Here is an 18,119-nt window from a genome sequence, read left to right on the forward strand (position 1 = left end):
CCAGGAATCCCACTCCTGGGCTTGTATCCAGAAGGAACCCTACTTCAGGATGACACCTGCACCGCAATGTTCATAGCAGCACTATTTACAATAGCCAAGACATGGAAACAGCCTAAATGTCCATCAACAGGTGACTCGATAAAGAAGATGTGGTATATTTATACAATGGAATACTACTCAGCCATAAAAACTGACAACATAATGCCATTTGCAGCAACATGGATGCTCCTGGAGAATGTCATTCTAAGTGAAGTAAGCCAGAAAGAGAAAGAAAAATACCATATGAGATTGCTCATATGTGGAATCTAAAAAACAAAAACAAAAACAAACAAACAAACAAACAAAAACAAAGCGTAAATACAGGACAGAAATAGACTCATAGACAGAGAATACAGACTTGTGGTTGCCAGGGGGGTGGAGGGTGGGAAGGGATAGACTGGGATTTCAAAATTGTAGAATAGATAAACAAGATTACACTGTATAGCAGAGGGAAATATACACAAAATGTTATGATAACTCACAGAGAAAAAAATGTGACAATGAGTGTGTATATGTCCATGAATGACTGAAAAATTGTGCTGAACACTGGAATTTGACACAACATTGTAAAATGATTATAAATCAATAAAAAATGTTTAAAAAAAACCCAGATGAATGAATATAAAATGGAATGCTACTCAGCCATGAAAAAGAATGAAATTCTAGCATTTGCAACAACATGGATAGTACTGGAGGGTATTACGCTTAGTGAAATAAGGCAGGCAGAGAAAGCCAAATACTGTATGTTATCACTTATATGTGGAGTCTAAAAAATAAACAAATGAGTATAACTACACAGAAACAGACTCACGGGTATAGAGAATAAACTAGTGTTTACCAATGGGGAGAGTGAAGGAGGTAGGGGCAAGACAAGGGTAGGGGATTAAGGGATACAAACTAAATATATATAAAATAAATAAGCAACAAGGGTATATTGTACAGTACAGGGAAATATAGCCATTTCTTTGTAATAACTTAGAGTATAACCTATAAAAGTTGGGTCATTATGTTATACACCTAAAACTAAAATAATATTATAACTCAACTATAGCTCAAAAAAAAATTCACATAAAGGTGAAAAAAAAGGAATTTTGATGTTTTATGACATTTTGAAAGTCTGGAAAGAAAAAAAAAAAAACAAATTTGTCTTTGAGAAATGCATTTGCTGAGAACATATTAGGAAAGTCTCTGCTTTTCCTAGGCAGAAAAAAGTTAACAATGAAATGTTCTAAGACCTCCATTTTTATTTCCCCTATTCAATAAATATCCACTCAGTCCCAAACATCAATCCCTGTCAATCCCAACCATGTGTCAGGTGTACTGTGATGGAGATCCGAAGACAGTAAATCATGATACTTACGGTGTGTATTTTCCAGTGAGGGACACAGACAGTAATGACAAACACAATACCATTGTGAATGTGCAGCTGTAGAGGTTCGTACCAGATACCATTAGAACATGGAGGAGGGAGTGAGCAAATCCACAGCTGGGGAGAAAGGGATTCCCAAAGGATCTTGAATAGGAGATACTTAAAGTGGGTCTTGAAGAAAGGGAAGAGGTTGGTTAGAGAAGTAGGGGCAAGAAAGAAGCAGAACATGGAAATGCCTGAATGCGACAGTAGCTGCCAAATTCTAAGAGCAGGAAGCAGCTTGGTGTGTCTAGTGTAGAGCATGTGTGTCTGTGTCTGTGTGTGTTTGGTGTGGGGTGGCAGAGATGTGGGGATTTGTTTGAGATGAATCTAGGAAGCAATGCTGAGTTTGTTCTTAATCTGTTCCATTTACTGTGTAGTAATTTACTTTAAAATACTTTAGAAATTTAGTATTAAACTATATGATATATTTAAACATAAGTTAATTTTTATGTGTACCCTAGATGTAGCCAGGTGTAGTAAATTTGCATTTGAAGAATCCAAATCATGAATTCACACTTAAAAATTGGTTCCCTAAACATTTCAAGTGATTTTCTAAAACTCCATCTTAAGGTTTTGTTAACTGGCATAGGGGATGTTAGAAATAAGGTAAGGTGGTTGCCTAGAAAGATGACACCAGACCTATGAACCTTTTCTGAATAAGGAAGAGGAATCCAGCGGACAGTGCTATGAGCATTATTGGTTCTGACTGCCTTTTTTCCAGAGGATGTTGTCACTTGTCCAGTCGGAAGGTTAGATGATTCTGCCATCAGAGTGTCGTGTCCACTCACAATGAACTTGCCATGTGAGATGCCTGACCTAACTCTTAACTGGTGGAGGCTGCTGATATTTATTAAAAGAACATATCAATTGCTGTATTTGTCAATTGCCTAATTGCTTTAGATCAGTTTGTGACAGTCTGGTCAGCAGTGGAGAACAACTGGAGATGATCAAAGCATGCCACGAGCACTGTCAGTGTTCTAGGAAGATGGCTCTGGGGGAAAGGAAGTGTGGTGGGCTGGAAAGTGAGACTCCATTAGATTCTAAGTTGCTGTATCCCTGTTACAGTGTGTTTTGTTTGTTTCTCTTCTTCCTCCTATAGATTTTTAAACTACTCAGATTCTGGCAATATCCCTGTGGGGTGGTATATCAGGATAGAGTAGGGATGGAAAGCTAGATAGGGGAATGTTGAAAAAGCTCTTTGCATGTTTATGATATGTCTACCGCTGCTTCCTCCAGGTGCTTAATGGAGTGAGGGGAAAAGGAGAGCAGGAGAGAGGACAGGGTCTTGTTGTTTTGTTTTGTTTGTACGTCCATCGTATCTCCTTAGTGTTTATGGATTGTGGGCAACTTGAGAATAGGATGTTGAAATAATAAGCTCCTAAACTTTGATTCATCTAGTCTTTGGTTAAAAATATAAAAAAACTATTGTCACAATGGGGTTCGAAAGGCTTGGGAAGGAAAAAATCAGGTACTTTGCATTTTCAGTGTACTGATTTGGATAAGCCTTGGAGAACATTTGAATTCCAGCAATTTCTGGAGCACAAGGAACTAACAGATTGAACAGGTGGAAAAAGGTTTTATTTACGTTGGTACAGACTCTGCTCTTGTAATATTTGTTTAAAAAAGAAAGAAGTTTCTCCTTAGTTATATATTTAATATTAATTACATTGGGCTGTTTGTTCAAAGAGAAGACAAAGTTCCTTATATCTTCTCCCTGGAATGTAATCATCTACTGGTTACATTTAGTCAAATTGTATTTGTTGTAGGATATGAAATTATTTCATTTAAATTGTAAATGAACTATGCTAATCAAATTCATCACTATATAAATTGTGTGGGCTCTTCTGACATATGGGAAAATCTCAGAGTCCTGTGTCTATTTGTTTTTCCTTGCTAGCTGTGTATGAATGTCTAACTTTAAAAATATTAAAACCATTGGGGGGGTTGGATATGGCTCAGCGGTAGAGTGCATGCTTAGCATGCATGAAGTCCTGGGTTCAATCACCAGTACCTCCATTAAAAATAATAATAAAGAAATAAAATTAAAAAATTAAACCATGACTCTTATATAATGTGTAATGAGCAAGGTAAAAGATATAGTCAATGAGGGACCCAAGATGATAGCACAAGTTCAAAGATAAATATGAAAAACTGATATGTAAAAAAAGAACGCCAGAATAAGATTACATAGTTAGCCCCAGAAAACTAAAAACCAAAAATTAAAACAAAACTGATGAATGTCCTACAGGACAAAAACAAAAAAACAAAAAAACAAAAAAAACCCCTGAAACCTTTGGGGTTATCTTTTCAACTATATGGAAATCATTTGCAGTTTGTCAATGTTCTACAAGTAAACATCTGTATTAGTTTCCTATTGCTGCTGTAACAAATCACCACAAACTTGATATCTTAAAATAACACATACTAAAAAACCCCCACAGATTTATTATCTTACAGTTTTGGAGTCATATGTCCAAAGTGGGTCACACTGGGCTAAAATCAAAGGGTCAGCAGAGCTGTGTTCCTTCTGGAGATGATAGGGGCGAATACATTTCATTGCCTTTTCCAGCTTCTAGAGACTGCCTATCTCAAGACCCAGAGTGTGATCCCAATAAATGGTAGATACATAAAGCTACATTTCCCTAGAACAGTACTGTCCAATGTGAGTTTCCAGGATGATGAATGTGGTCTCTTCTGTGCTGTTCAATATCGTACCCACCAGCCACACATGGTTACTGAGTACTTGAAAGGTGGCTTGGGCAACTAGGGAACTGATTTTCACATTTAATTAATTAAAATTAAAATCTAAATAGCCACATGTGGCTTGTGGCCACCATATTGGACAGGGCAGCCCTAGAACATTACATTACTCTTTAATGGGTTTATTAATACTGGAGTATGACCTTGAAACATCCCACAGTATTTTCCCCTCTTATTTCCAAGTTTTGGAACATTTTTCTTAACATGTGAAAGTAACATAAATAGTGACTCCAACAGATTAAAATCCAATAACAATGTAGGTTTCTTTTTCAAAGAACTATGGTTTCTTTCTTTTTACCTTCCTTAGATCTTCTGGCTCATGAGTATCTGAGGTGCACAGTGTAGGTTTCACAGATACTTTCTGTCTGAATAGGGCATATTTGTTTGCCCTTCCTTAGCCAAACATGTGTAAGTATCAGTTTGAGATAGACTCTGTGGTAAAGAAGGAGTAAAAGACACTCCCTGCCACCAGTCAGTGGGGACATAGTCTAGAAAGGCAGGATGCACACGTAGACAGAACGATGGTGAGAGAAAGAAGAACCAGGCACAGTAGGGCGTGAAGGAGGAAGGGGCACTTTCACCCCACACTGCATCTGTTAGTCTCAACAAGGAGGCTTATCGGCATAGTGGGTTTAATAATAATTGCCCCAAATTCATGTCAGCCTGGAACCTCAGAATGGGACTTTATTTGGGAACAGGGTCTTTGCAGACAAAATTAGTTCAGATGAGGTCATACTGGATTAGCATGGTTCCAAATCCAGTGATTGCTATTTTTATAAGAGAAAGGAGAGAGGGATTTGGACACAGACACACAGGGAAGAAGGCCATATGATGATGGAGGCGGAGACTGGAGTGATGCAGCTACAAGCCACGGAATGCCAGGAGCCTCCAAAGAGGCAAGGAAGGATTCGTCCCTGGAACCCATGGCCTTGCCAACACCTTGATTTCAGACTTCTAGCTTCCAGAACTGTGAGAGAATAAGTATTTAAGCCATTCAGTCTTGGTCACTTGTAACAGCAGCCCTAGGAGAGTAATACAAGTGGAAAAATACTCTGTAGCTCACAGAATCGAGGGCTGAGCTGAAGAAGCCAGCCTTCAGATGTGTAGGAACAGGGGCTCCTCTGAGGATCTCAGCCGCAGGGCCTGTGTGCTTTCCATGGCCCGGCCATCCAGGCAGTCTGCTCCAGGGCCTGTTAACCTGGTGGACCTCACTCAAGAGTCTGACTCTCATCAGAGAGACTCTGACCCAGCTTGTCCTGTGCCTTTCCCAACAGCCCTCCTGGAACATATGGAGAGGAGGACAGGTGACTTCCCAAAGGAAAAGACCCCAGGCAGATAAAAACGACAGGTGACCACTATGCCAATGTTAGTGTGGTCCTTTTTGGAAGAAGGAACTGGCCTGTTGGCTGCTACTCTTTTACCCGGGAAGGGTGGGTGGTTACAGATGTTGAGAAGGATTATCCTGGCAGCTATGTGCAGAATGGTTTGGAGCAAGACAGTTGGTTGACGTCAAGCCAGCATGAAGTGAGGGGAGCTTGGGGGTGTGCGTCCTCAGCCAGTGGCTGTGCCAAGGAAAGCACACTCTCGTTTTGCACTTAGTGGTTTCTTAACGTTGACTCATTTAATGTTGACTCATTCAACGCCTTTATTTTCTGTCTCCAACTATTTCTACCCAAATTTATGGACTTCTTTTAGGCATCTTAAGAATCAGAAAGCATATCTTTTTTGCTACTGGTCTACCCAGTTATATGTGTCTGATCAAGTGTTAATTTTCACTGTTTCAGGGTTGGAGTGGGGAGCACATTGTTTTTCCTTTAATGAAAGAAAACCCACTCAGAGAACTCAGGCTCTGAAAGCAAGTGTACAAATGCCTCCTGTGCACCCAAGAGCCAGGGGGAGGAAAGAGGAGGGTCAACAAGACCCAGATGAGTGTTAACGGTTATAGTTCTTCACTGTGGTGGGCACGAGGGCTCTCTGATGTGGGGAAGGTGGAGGAATCACGTAGACAGAGAAGGGGGAGCAGCATCTCACTCAACGGGTCCAGCAGGAGTAGTAGGGACAGGAACCAGCTACTGGTCCTGCTGCCTTAGGCTTCCATTCACATCCTGACATTTGGCCTTTGTGTCCCATCCCTGTGCGGGGCCAGCTGAGAGGAGCTCTAATCTTGGTAAGGGTGGCTGAGCATTCTGGGACTGGCTATTCCTGAAGGAAAACAAAATGTAAAAAGTAGCTAATAAAAATGGTTACACTCTGTGCTTGTGTAAGAATCGGCTGGGTGGGGATGGTATGAGAGCAAGTCTTTACACTGTATACCGTTTCATATTTTTGAACACTGTGAATATATTCAAAATATTTAGTGTATTTTATCCTTTAACTATGCTTATAGAGCCCAAATAACTGGTTTTTAGTATGTAGCTTCAAATATATCTTTTTAAAAATGTATTTTATTCATATTCATACATTTAGATTTTAGTGCATAAACTCAGATGAATAATTTTTATTCAGAGTTCTCTATTCTTTTTGAAAAGATTCTATTTATTATATTATTTAATTTTTATTATTATTTTTGGTGTGGGGGGAGGTAATTAGGTTTGTTTATCTTTGAGGAGGTACTGGGGATGGAACCTAGGACTTTGTGCATGCTGAGCATGTGCTCTGCTACTTGAGCTACACCCTCTCTGCTTGGAGTCCTCTGTTCTTAACGCTTCATAGTTCTCAGCCATGACAAATGGAAAATAAATGCCCAGTAACCATCCTTAGCCCTAATAGACCAAAGTAGGAAAAAAAATACAAATTTTATTCACCATCATTTAAAATGATACAAATGATAAAACAAATTTCTCACAATCATATTAGATCACACAATTAAGGATTTTATTTTCAAGAGCCAAAACATTTTTTCTTGATTACTTTCAACTTATTTCACTCCGGCTCCTCCCACTAAGTTCCCCAGCACTTCTGCTCATATGGGCAAAAGTCTTGTGGCATTTTTGTCCTGCCCATGACCCTTCTGCTCATGTCTCCTTTCTCTTTGTGCTCCCGCCCCACTTCCTCCCTTGGAGTCCTGTGGCCCAGTGGAGCCACCAGTCAGCGGATGGGCCTGTGGACAGCTGTGTCCCAGTCCCTTCAATCAGACATGCTCATTGCCTCCCACGACCTTCAGCCTCCTCCAGGTTAGACTACATGCCTAATCGTTGCCCTCACTCACCGGTCCCCAAGTGCTCTCAGCTCAGCCTCACCTCCTTCATTTACCCCAGGAGTCCCTGCAGATGAAGGCTTGTTGAGCCTGGTCATGTGAATTCTGGCTGATAGAACATCATTTCCCCTCTGACTTTTAGGTCAAATAAGGCCTAATTCATATGCTACTTTCTCTTCCTCCGAAGACCTGTAAAACACAGATTAATGGAGTTTGATGGGTCCTGCAGGTTTGAAACTACAACCTAAAGGTGTGCATTTAGAATTCTTTTGCTCCGTATGACCCACTTCAGTATATGGCAAACTGAGCAATTATTTCTGAAACTGATACCAGATTTTCATAAACAAATTAAAAAAAATAATTTTCTTTTTTGGTGAGAATACATTGAAAATGTTTTTACATTACTTTTCCCCTCCAAATTCCAAAATAACGTTAACCACTTGAATAGCTGACTGACATGATGAAAATACTTCTTTGCTGTCAAAGGTACATAAAACACAGGTCCATAGCTACACCGCAGTAAAAACAAAACACAAAACTTTTAGAACCTTTGTGTTTCCTTACCTGTGGCCACCAAATCAAACACATCCCTGGGAAAAGTAATCACATGCTCACCTACTGAAAAGCGCCTTTCATTCTAGAATTGTGACCTGTATAACTAGTTCAGTTAGATTGGGTGGACACACAAAGGAAAAACTTGCTCTCTCACAGCAGTATTTACATGGCATCTTCAGAAACACACCAGCATTACACTCCTTGCTGTGAAAACTGCAGTATTTGGTGGCTTCCGGGCTAGAAAATCTAAGTTTATCATTTCTAAGTGATGATTCATCTTGTAATCAGACCCGAATAATGTCTCTAAATCTTGTGTAATATTTTTTCCCCCACAACAGTATAAGAATATCAGTTTGGAGTCTAGTTAGATTAACGAGCCATATTTTCACTTGTGAAAAACGGAAACACCTGGAAAAAAAAAGAGAGAATAATTATAAAAGTGTGCAAATCTCTCAAATTTTGCATGTGAAGAGAACAATAAATAGTTGAAAAATTGGATTATAAACTTTACAGGTTTGTTGTTTTATTGTTGGGGGCAGGTAATTGGGCTTACTTATTTCTTTAATGGAGGTACTGGGAGTTGAACGCAGGTCCTTGTGCATGCTAGGCATGTACCCTACCACTGAGCCATACCCTCCTCATATAAGCTTTACAGCTTTGAATAAGTACATTAGGTAGTTCCTTATTCTCCCTTGGCCTCCATCTCTTCATTTATAAGATAAGAAGTTGGATGAGGTCAGAGGTTTTTACACATTTTTATCAGAGGTTTAAAATGTTACGGGGAATGCACACACATATATGATTTTAGTGTAAATTTAATAATGTCAATGTTCAACGCTTGCTTATGAAGCAAGTATATGAGAACAATCATGCTACTTTGTAAATAAGCCTACTTTTTTTTCCCCCAACGGAGGTACTAGAGATTGAACCCAGGACATTGTGCGTGCACTCTACCACTGAGCTATCCCCACCCCAGTCACGCTGTTTTGAAGAGTGCAAAATATTGAAATTGCAGGTAAAGGATGAACGTCAAGACTCAGAATGCAAATTATATCTGCATTTTGTTTTAATTGTACAGCATGGAGAAAATTCTGACACATAGAAATAGTTGTAAATGGTAAAGTGGCAAGGGCTTTTTTTGTCTGTCTGTTTGTTTTACATTTGTCTTACAACCTGAGGTTGGTCTTTATTTTAAAGTCTATACAAAAACTTGACAACCCAGTTCATTCATTGGACTTGCCTTCATATCCACATTCAAGTTTAACACTTGGAAAGAGAGAGGCAGAGAGAGAGAATAAAGAACTCAGGCATCCTGCTCTCCATACCTGGGTGTAAGTTTTTAAATTACTACTTTATAATGATTTAAAATATAATTTTAAATGTTGCCTACTTTTACCTTTGTTGTTATTGTGAAAAGAGAAACAAAAATCTTATCAATTATTTAGTCTGATGTAGAAAAACTATCAATGAAAGCTCTCATCTGACAAAGCACAATGGATACATGTTAATACTTGTGGGTTTAGATATTTAATTGGAAAATCAGATTTTGATGAAAAAACATTATTTTTTTCTGAATCTATGATGTAGTTCTCTTGCGATTTCAGTTTTTCTAATGTTGTCCATTAAGTGTGCAGAGAGGCAAGAGTTTAATTTTCTAACAATAAAAGTATATGTATCTTTTTATCAGCATGTGTTTCCCAGGTAGTTTTGGCGGTCACTCCCAGAGCCTTCCGCACTTTGCATTTTGTGTTAAGCAGCAGTACAAAACTGTAGCAGTTGAACTCAATCAATACAGACCGGCAACTATTCCAAATAGCATGCATTGATTATAAATGCAGTAATCAATAGATTTTAATTTGGCGTTTTGCCCTCAAGTTATGATTCTCAAAAGAATCAGGGAGCAGGATCTTTAAAATATCTTAATCCACAGCATTCTCATTAAAAAAAAAAAGAAGTATAATTGATTTACAACACGGAATTCTCATTTAAAATTTTATTTTAAAATAAAAAGAAAAACTGCTATGTTAGTAAAACACCCTGACTTTCTCTTATCAGCCTCCAAATTTATATGTAGTATTGAAGGGTTAAAATGTTGGATAAGACTTGAAAGGAAACTTGATTTACACACTTGTACAATCCTTAAGGTCCCGTAGAACACAGTTTGAAAGCCACTGGACTGCCTGATCTTGTCTTTTTGAGTAATTATTTTTCAGTGTATTGATCTTACCTTTTAGGAAATGACAGCAGTGTTACGCTATAGGGATAGACCAGGGTGTAAATGTCTTAGGGTCATCTCTTGGGATCTAAGAAAGCAAGCAAATCAAATACTTAATATCAAATTACTGTTGCAATATTTCACCAGAAAAATGACATTACATCTGTAGGTTTTGAAATTTTTTTCTGATGGGAGGAGGTAGGGCTGTTCTGGGGAATGGGACTGTACCATTCCTTTCACGTGAAAACTGTAAAATTTAGACAGTGGGTCAGGGTTGTGGTCTCTGCTACTGTAATGCAGCTAAGTAAGAGGGTGCATGGATTCATTACCTATCTTCTCTGCTTCTCAGATGTGAATCCCAAACAGAATTATAAACCCTGTGAAAATGTTTGGGAGCAGGGCAGGAAGGGGAAAATGGTACGCTGAGAGCTGTCTGCACCTTTCAAAGAAAGGTTTAGCCCTTATCCAGCTCCCGGGAGATACCACCAGGCCCCTGAATATCCTGCCTTCTAAGAGTGTCTATTTACCTGAGGCCTTGAGCCATGTGATATGGTTTGACCTCTGGAAGAGCTGGACATGGAGGAATTTAGGTCAGCTATGCAGGTGATCTACGCCTATATAACTGATCCCTAATAAAAATCCTGGACACCAAGGCTCAGGCGAGCTTCCCTGGTTGGCAGTTCTTTGTGTGTCTTCTCACACACTGCTGCTGGGAAAACTAGGCGCTGTCTGTGTGACTCTCCCCTGGACTTTGGGCTGTGTGCCTTTGGGCTGTGTGCCTTTGCCTTTGCTGATTTTACTCTGTATCCTTCCACTGCAGTAAGCCATGACCATGAGTATAACAGCTTCCTGAGTTCTGAGCCCGTCACTGAATCACTGAAGCTGAAGGTGGCCCTGGGGACTTCTGACTCAATCAGCATCGTCGTCATCAGTGTATATTGACCACTTACTGTGTGTGACAACTGCTAAATGCTTTTCATGTCTCTCATTCAGACTTTATAACAGCACTGTAAAGTAACTAGAATTATTCTCTCCACAAGCCTCTCCCCCCATTTTATAGAGAAACTAAGTGATCAGAAAAGTCAAATGAATCATCAAAGGCTGGGATTCCAACCCAGGTCCCTTTGACTCCGGGATCATATCTTAACCTCGAAGCTAAAAAAAGTGCATCGTAACTCCCTTCCCTGACCCGATAAGAAGGCCGCCTTTTCCCCTTTCCCATTCTGCATCACTTGTTCCCTCTCTTAATCTGAGTGATGCCTCCAGCTTCTTTTTCAGATGTTATCCGTACCCCTCTCCTTCCTCTGCTTCTCCCAGCTAAAGGAGTAATCTTCAGAGACCAGGTAGGAGAGTTTTTAGGTAAAAAAATACAAATTCACTAACAGTAGCAAATAATCCTCTGTCACTAGTAGGAAAGACCACCATGTGAAGCGTCACTAAATATTGTGGGGAACAGATCCCTGCATCCTGGAACAAGCACATTCAATGTGGAACCAGTTTCACAACAAAATCTCTTCCAAGACAATGTGAGAGGCAGGGAGGAGGAGATGTATCAGCAAACAATGAGCGACTGCACGCCTGTCTGAGTGTATGTGCGTGTGTGCACCTGGGTGTATGTAGGGTCATGTGCATGTGTTCACGCATGAATGAGTGTGTGTACATCTCATGGGAGCAGGACCACAGGCTTGGCATTCTGAGGACGGCGCCGGGACAGCCTGCACTCTGAGTGTCTCTGGAGTTGTGCAGTCTGCGTCTGTGCTCCGGCTCACAGAACCCATGTGACGGAGGTGTGTTTGTGCTGCTGTCAGGCCCTGAGTCTGTGGCTCAGCTGTCAGCAGAACAGCCTGGAGACTGCGTGTTTCTTCATAGTGTTGGGGTAGGTTCCAAAACTATAAGGAAAAAGAACGCAGGCTTGTAGGACTGGCAGTACATCTCCCAGGGCTCAGGGACATGCAAGGCTGTGTGTGCACACACAGGATACAGGGTTGGGGACTAGCATTTGGGCACAAACCAGCCAAGAGCAGCGCGGGGAGAGCAGGCTGCGCACAGCACGGGAATGCTCGTGTGCCTCTCCTCTTTCATCCGGCAGGAAGGGCTTCCTTCACTGCGCTAAACAGGTGGCACTTTCAATGCTGCCAGCTCTCAGTCTGTGCCTCCAGAAATGCAAAAGAAGCAGGGAAGGGAAATGAAACATGTGGATGTCAAGGCAGTGATGCAGAGGAGGGAAGAGTAGGTGGGAGGAGGCTGTTTTTGGAGTTTCAAAGTGGGGAAGGTCAAGGTCTTCAGAAACAAGACACTTACCAGCCTTACAGAATAACAAGGCAGGTCAGGCATGGCAATTTGGAATTGAGGACTGGTCTAGAATGAAAGGACTCCTTCCCATTAGGTTACTATAAAGTAAGGTCCCCGCCTAACACATGACACGGCCATTTGTTGTGGTTTTGAGGATTCCTTTTGAGTCAGCATTATAAGGCTGTTCCTAGAGGAGGAGGGTATAGCTCAGTGGGGGAGTGCATGCTTAGCATGTGTGAGGTCCTGGGTTCAATCCCCAGCACCTCTATTTAAAAAATAAATATTAGATGAATATAAATAAACCTAATTCCCTCTCTCCTCCGCAAAAAGCAAAGCTGCTCCTTGAAAGTGTGAGATGAGCTGAAATCTGCTTATAAACTTGTTTCTGAGCTGAGCTATCTGATTTTTCCAAGAAATGGAATCTGCTAACTGGCTTTACATGGCCTCCCACAATGGCAGCCCCTACCTACTACGTTTGTGTAGTCATTTTAATAAATACTTTTTGTTGCTAATGATAACGAGGTAACAAGTTTTCTGCATTTGTCCTAACGCCAAATTCTCCAAGGCAGTATTTTTCTACTTTTTAAGGCTGTGAAACCCTTCATGTCTTTGAATCCTAAAGATTTTTTTAATAAAGGAAGTCACTGTTTCTAAGGGAAAGTGCTAATTTGAAAGTGTTAATTAGGCATTTTCTGTATACGTTTAAAGGAAATTTCCTTTTTTTTTCCCCTTGTGGAATTTTAAATGACTATATAAAATACATTCTCCAAGAAATACATTTTTCTTTCTCCCATCACCAAAAATGAAATTTTGTATGGAAATAAGGTTTCTGGCCATAGCTGGTTGAGCCAGGCTGCTCTGTTGGGCTCAGATCGGGAACTATCACCAGCGACAGTGTTCTGATCAGGAATTAACCACTTGAGAAAGGGCCAAGGGATAAAAGCAACAATCTACAACCTGATCAAGGTAACCAAACCCACACAGGTAAACAACTTTTGATATGATTGTTCAAAGCAGAGAACTTTTTATAACCAAAATGCTCCAGCCTTCTTACTAATGCTTGCTTCTTGTTATGCTTAAAGCTTACTATCTGTGAAAAAGAGGCTTCGAAGTCTTAAGAGCTGTTTTTCCCCCCTTAGCAGTTCAACTTGATTTGATGTGAAAACTCTTTTTAAGCCTTTGGCAGAGGCATATTTTGAAAAAGATCATTAACAGTTATGGGTATTTGGTGAAGACCTTAACTGTAATATTTACAGAGGGACTTGTATTTATACCGTGTTTTTACATGCATTATTTTATTTAATTCCAAAGGAAATGCACTGAATGTTTGACCATCATTTCTGTTTAAGAAGCTGCTATAGACAAGTTGTTATTTAGCTGATGGTTGTAAGGTTATTAAAAGAGGAAGTTCTGGACTTTCCAGTGCTCATGTTCTGGTACACAGACTTTGTGACTGTTCCACCTTCTTACTTGTCAGAACAAATTGTCTTTTGACGACAGTATTCAAAGGCCAAAAACAGAGAATTAGTATCCATGTTCCTCAAAAAAAATTTTTTTTGCATTGTACAGTTTTGTATGCCAGTGTGAATCATTATATATTTCAATTAAAAAGAACCACGCTGTAGTTCAGTCAAATATAAGTAAATTCTAAGACAGGCTCACTTTTGCTCCAAGGTGCTTTAAAGAAACAGGTCTGTGTAAAATAACTATAACTCAATAAAAAAATGTTAAAAAAAAGAAAAGAAAAAGAAACAGGTCTGTGTGAGGACTGTGTGAACAAACTGTCATTTCTAAGGATCTGAAGAAGTGGACCTGAAGGAGGAATAATAAAATGACCACACTTAGGCTAACTAACTTTTGGCTTCATGCTTGCTGCTTGCTTTTAGAACGGTCAGCAAACCTGACTGGTCACTGCTCCAGCCCCTAGCCCACTGTTAATGCTAAAGTTATTGAGTTTACTGTTTTTACTTTACTCTGGCAATTAAAATTTATAATCATGTTTGGCTTCTGAGTCGTTCTCCAGGAAGGTCAAGGAAATGTAACCCTGCAAAACAGGCTAATTTGCCAAAAAGAGAAACATGCTGCTGGTGTTTGAGAAATGAAGACTGGAAAAGTTACAATTACCAGTCTCTGTAGAACTATTGCCTGAGGACGTCCTGAGGCCAAGATATCTTGTGACAAGAGAAGTGATTCTGTTGATTGTTGTTTTTGCTTAAGCTATGGCTATGTCATCACATCACCCTGCCCCATCCCCAAGGTGGTTTCACAGTTTTGAAGACACTAACCTGCTGGGAGTCCCCTTTGCCCAGCAAAGCAATAAAGCTGCCTCTTTTCTTCTAAGCTCTAAGACCTTGTCTCTGAATTATTTGGCTCTTCAGGGGTGAGGGTGGGGGTGCCGATCTTTCGGCAACAGAACTGGATTGTGATACTGCTGGGTAGAAAAGGGCAATCCAGTTTTCAGCTGCTGATGTGAAGGTAAGTGGTGTGACCACAGATTTCTTTTGTCTCTCTGCCACAGAGAACAACTGTAGCCTTTCAGCTGCAAGTTTTGTTTTTATTTTCCTACCAGGGAGGCAAGATCAGAGACTTGCAGAGAAGGCCATTTTTGAGGGCTACTTAGTCCCAGGCTACTTTGAACCTCCTGAAACTGCCACCAGGGCCTTTGCATTAGCTCTTCTCTGCCTCGAATACACTGTTCTCAGCTTCATGCTTGCTCCCCTGCTTCATTCAGGCTTCCACATGCAACGCAATTCAGGCTCAAATGTAAACACTCTAGAAAAAATTCTCTAGTAAATTATCTAAACTAATCTAAAACAATCTCTGCATCTCATGCTAGCCCCCGACTCTTTGGCTTCACAGTATTTATCACCACATGAAATTATGTTGTGGGTTTGTTTACTGTCTGGTTTCCCCAACAGAATGTAAGCTCCGCCTGGTGGAGATTGACTCACGATGTTTTTAGTTCCCAGCAGTGCCTGGCAGAGGGACTGAACTAAGTAGGCCAGATGAATGAATGCATGAATAATGGTCAAAGTGGGGCCACATCTTTCACCCTTTCGACTTTAGGAGAAGGTTAAGGCTAAGTTAGAATAGTTTTGTTCTATTGACACACAGGGATGACCCAGAGTCAGCCGGAGCATTGTATTTCACAGTAATTGTCTTCCCTTCTGCTATTCCGTAAACAACTTGAGAGCAGGCGCCTGTGAGTCTGGTTCATCAAACTATGCAAGAAGGAAAGTCTCATTTAGTTCCTTGAATTTGATTAAAATAGGAAAGGTGAGTAGGGGTTAGCCAGGTGAGAAAAGGCAGGAAGATGGTTCCAAGCAGAGGGAAGAGCTGGTGGAGGCCTCTGTCCTTGACATGAGGAACACACAGAAGAAGGCAAGTGTGGCTGGGGTGGAGAGACAAGGATGGGTGGGGGACCACGTGTGGCTGGAGAAGTGGGTGTGGGCTGGCCATGCTGGACTTTGCAGGTTTATAGGCTTGGTAAGGCATGTTAAAAAGTTTTATCTTTATCCTTAGAGCAACGGGAACTTTTCACTGGTATACATGCCAGAGTGATATGATCATGTTGGTCATACCACACATCTCTGGCTACAGTGGGTGTAGGGAGACCAGTTAGGAGGCTGCTTTGACCCAGGCTAGAGAGATGGTAGTTGGGCTTAGAGTGTCCAGAAAGTAGGCTTCTCCAAGGTAGAGGTCACGCTCTGTTTCATTCACTGCTGTATTCCCAGCACCCAGAACAATGCCTGCTACCCTATTAGATACTCCACAAATGTTTGCTAATAAATGAATTACATAGTGGTTAGAAATGGAGGAACTAGATTGGTGGGAGAGATTGTCAGGGGTTAAAATTAACAGGGTGTGGTAAAGGATTGGCTAAGAGCGTGAGAGCGAGAAATGTCAGGCCACCTCCTGGGTTTCTAGTTGCTGGTTTGTATTACTATATGGATGGAGGAGTATTGCCATTTCCTGTGACAGGAAGTGGCAGAAGAATCTATATTTTGTGTGTTTCTAGTTCTCTTTGTTGAACTGAGAGAGAGGACTTCCTCCTCTCTGCCTCCCCTGGGAGTCCCCACTCAAGGCTGGCTTCTGCTTGTCCTCTCTCTGTTGGTGTACAGCTGAGGAGAGGCGGTCTGAAGGGAAGTGAAGTCAGGAAGAGAAAGATAGGTATCATATGACATTACTTATATGTGACGAAAGACAAGTATGATATGATACCACTTTTATGTGAGGTCTGAAAAAATGACAAATGAACTTACTTACAAAACAGAAACAGACTGACAGACATAGAAAACAAACCTAGGGTTACCGGGGAAAGGGGAGAGGAGGGGTAAATTAGGAGTCTGGGATTAACAGATACACACTACTATATATAAAATAGATAAACAAGGACCTACTGCACAGCACAGGGAACTCTGTTCAATAACTGATAATAACCTAGAATGGACAAGAATCTGAAAAAGAATATACATATATCTATGTATAACTGAATCACTTTGCTGTACACCTGAAACACTATAAATCAACTATACTTCAATTAAAACATTTAGAAAAAAGAAACCATCAGACTTGGGAGAAAATAATGGCCTCATTACATGGACCAGGTTGCTGACACACTGTTTCATACGGTGAATGAAATCAAAGTGATTCACCTCTTACCACCACATGTGACAGAGTGACTTTGCCAGACTACTGGACTATTAAAAGTGCCCTGATATTTTGCAAATAAAGGAATTAATTTTCTAAAAGCTGGGATATTTGTAGACTACAAATGTTAAACCCAAGCAAGAAAGGAAAATTAGAAGTATCCTTTTGTTGTGATTTTTGGTTTCTCTAATCTGCCCCATTCCAGAAAAGGATATTTATTACTGCAAAATGTGATCAAGAACTTTTTTTAAAGTTCAGAAGTGCTTGTGCTTTCGGGGTGGAGATCCCATGATTCCGCACGTCACTAGTGCTTTTGGGAATGGGAGACGTGGCTCTCCAGGCCAGAGTCAGCCCAGAGGTTTTCCTGCAGTGGAGGAGGGCTGGTCCCCTGGCCCTGGCCATCTGAGGAGGGACTGGCGCAAGGCAGGTGATTGGAATCCTTTCTGTAAACAGTGCAATCAGGTGAGTGTCAGGCTGAGGGGCAGAACCATCTCTGGGAGACTTGGAGGGAAGTACAGGGTGGTCAGAACTATGGGAGTGCAGGAAATGCTGAGTCAGATTTGGAGATGGGAAGAAGGCTGGATCATGCAGGAGAAGGAAATCAGTGATTGTGACACATCCCTTTAAGCAACATTCCTAAATCCTGGGTCACATTATTCTTTCACTCTTTGGCTGACTGTTTTTTTTTTTTTTTCTTTTAAATTTATTGAAGTATAGTCAGTTTGCAAGGTGTCAATTTCTAGTGTACAGCATAATATTTCAGTGATACATACACATATATTTGTTTTCATATTCTTTTTCATTATAGGTTATTACAAGGATATTGAATATAATGGCTGACTATCTTGAAGAGGTCAGTTAAGTATTTGGGCTTCTTTTAAATATAAGTATGAAAGTACACACTTCCTTTAAGAAGTAAAGAATCAATGCTTTTCTCTCGAGGAGGGAGGCAATATATTGGAGCCAGATGGTCTGAGTTTGAATCTTGATCTTGGGCAAAT

At 40.5% G+C, this 18,119-nt stretch overlaps 1 protein-coding gene across 1 annotated transcript in view; it reads right to left on the reverse strand.

Annotated features, from left to right (window-relative positions):
• Positions 1 to 6,892: 6,892 nt before the first annotated feature.
• The window catches only part of LOC105099170 (aldehyde oxidase 2), a 70,880-nt gene continuing 59,653 nt past the window's right edge, over positions 6,893 to 18,119 (reverse strand). Inside the window, exons 35-36 of the mRNA XM_010991954.3 lie at positions 10,189 to 10,264; positions 6,893 to 8,369 (exon numbers count right to left, since the gene is read on the reverse strand). Coding sequence (XP_010990256.1) covers positions 10,211 to 10,264 — 54 coding nt within the window. The 3' untranslated portion in view covers positions 6,893 to 8,369; positions 10,189 to 10,210. The remainder of the gene's footprint in view (positions 8,370 to 10,188; positions 10,265 to 18,119) is intronic.

The sequence above is a fragment of the Camelus dromedarius genome, chromosome 4, assembly GCF_036321535.1.
Source record: "Camelus dromedarius isolate mCamDro1 chromosome 4, mCamDro1.pat, whole genome shotgun sequence".
Classification (NCBI taxonomy): domain Eukaryota; kingdom Metazoa; phylum Chordata; class Mammalia; order Artiodactyla; family Camelidae; genus Camelus; species Camelus dromedarius.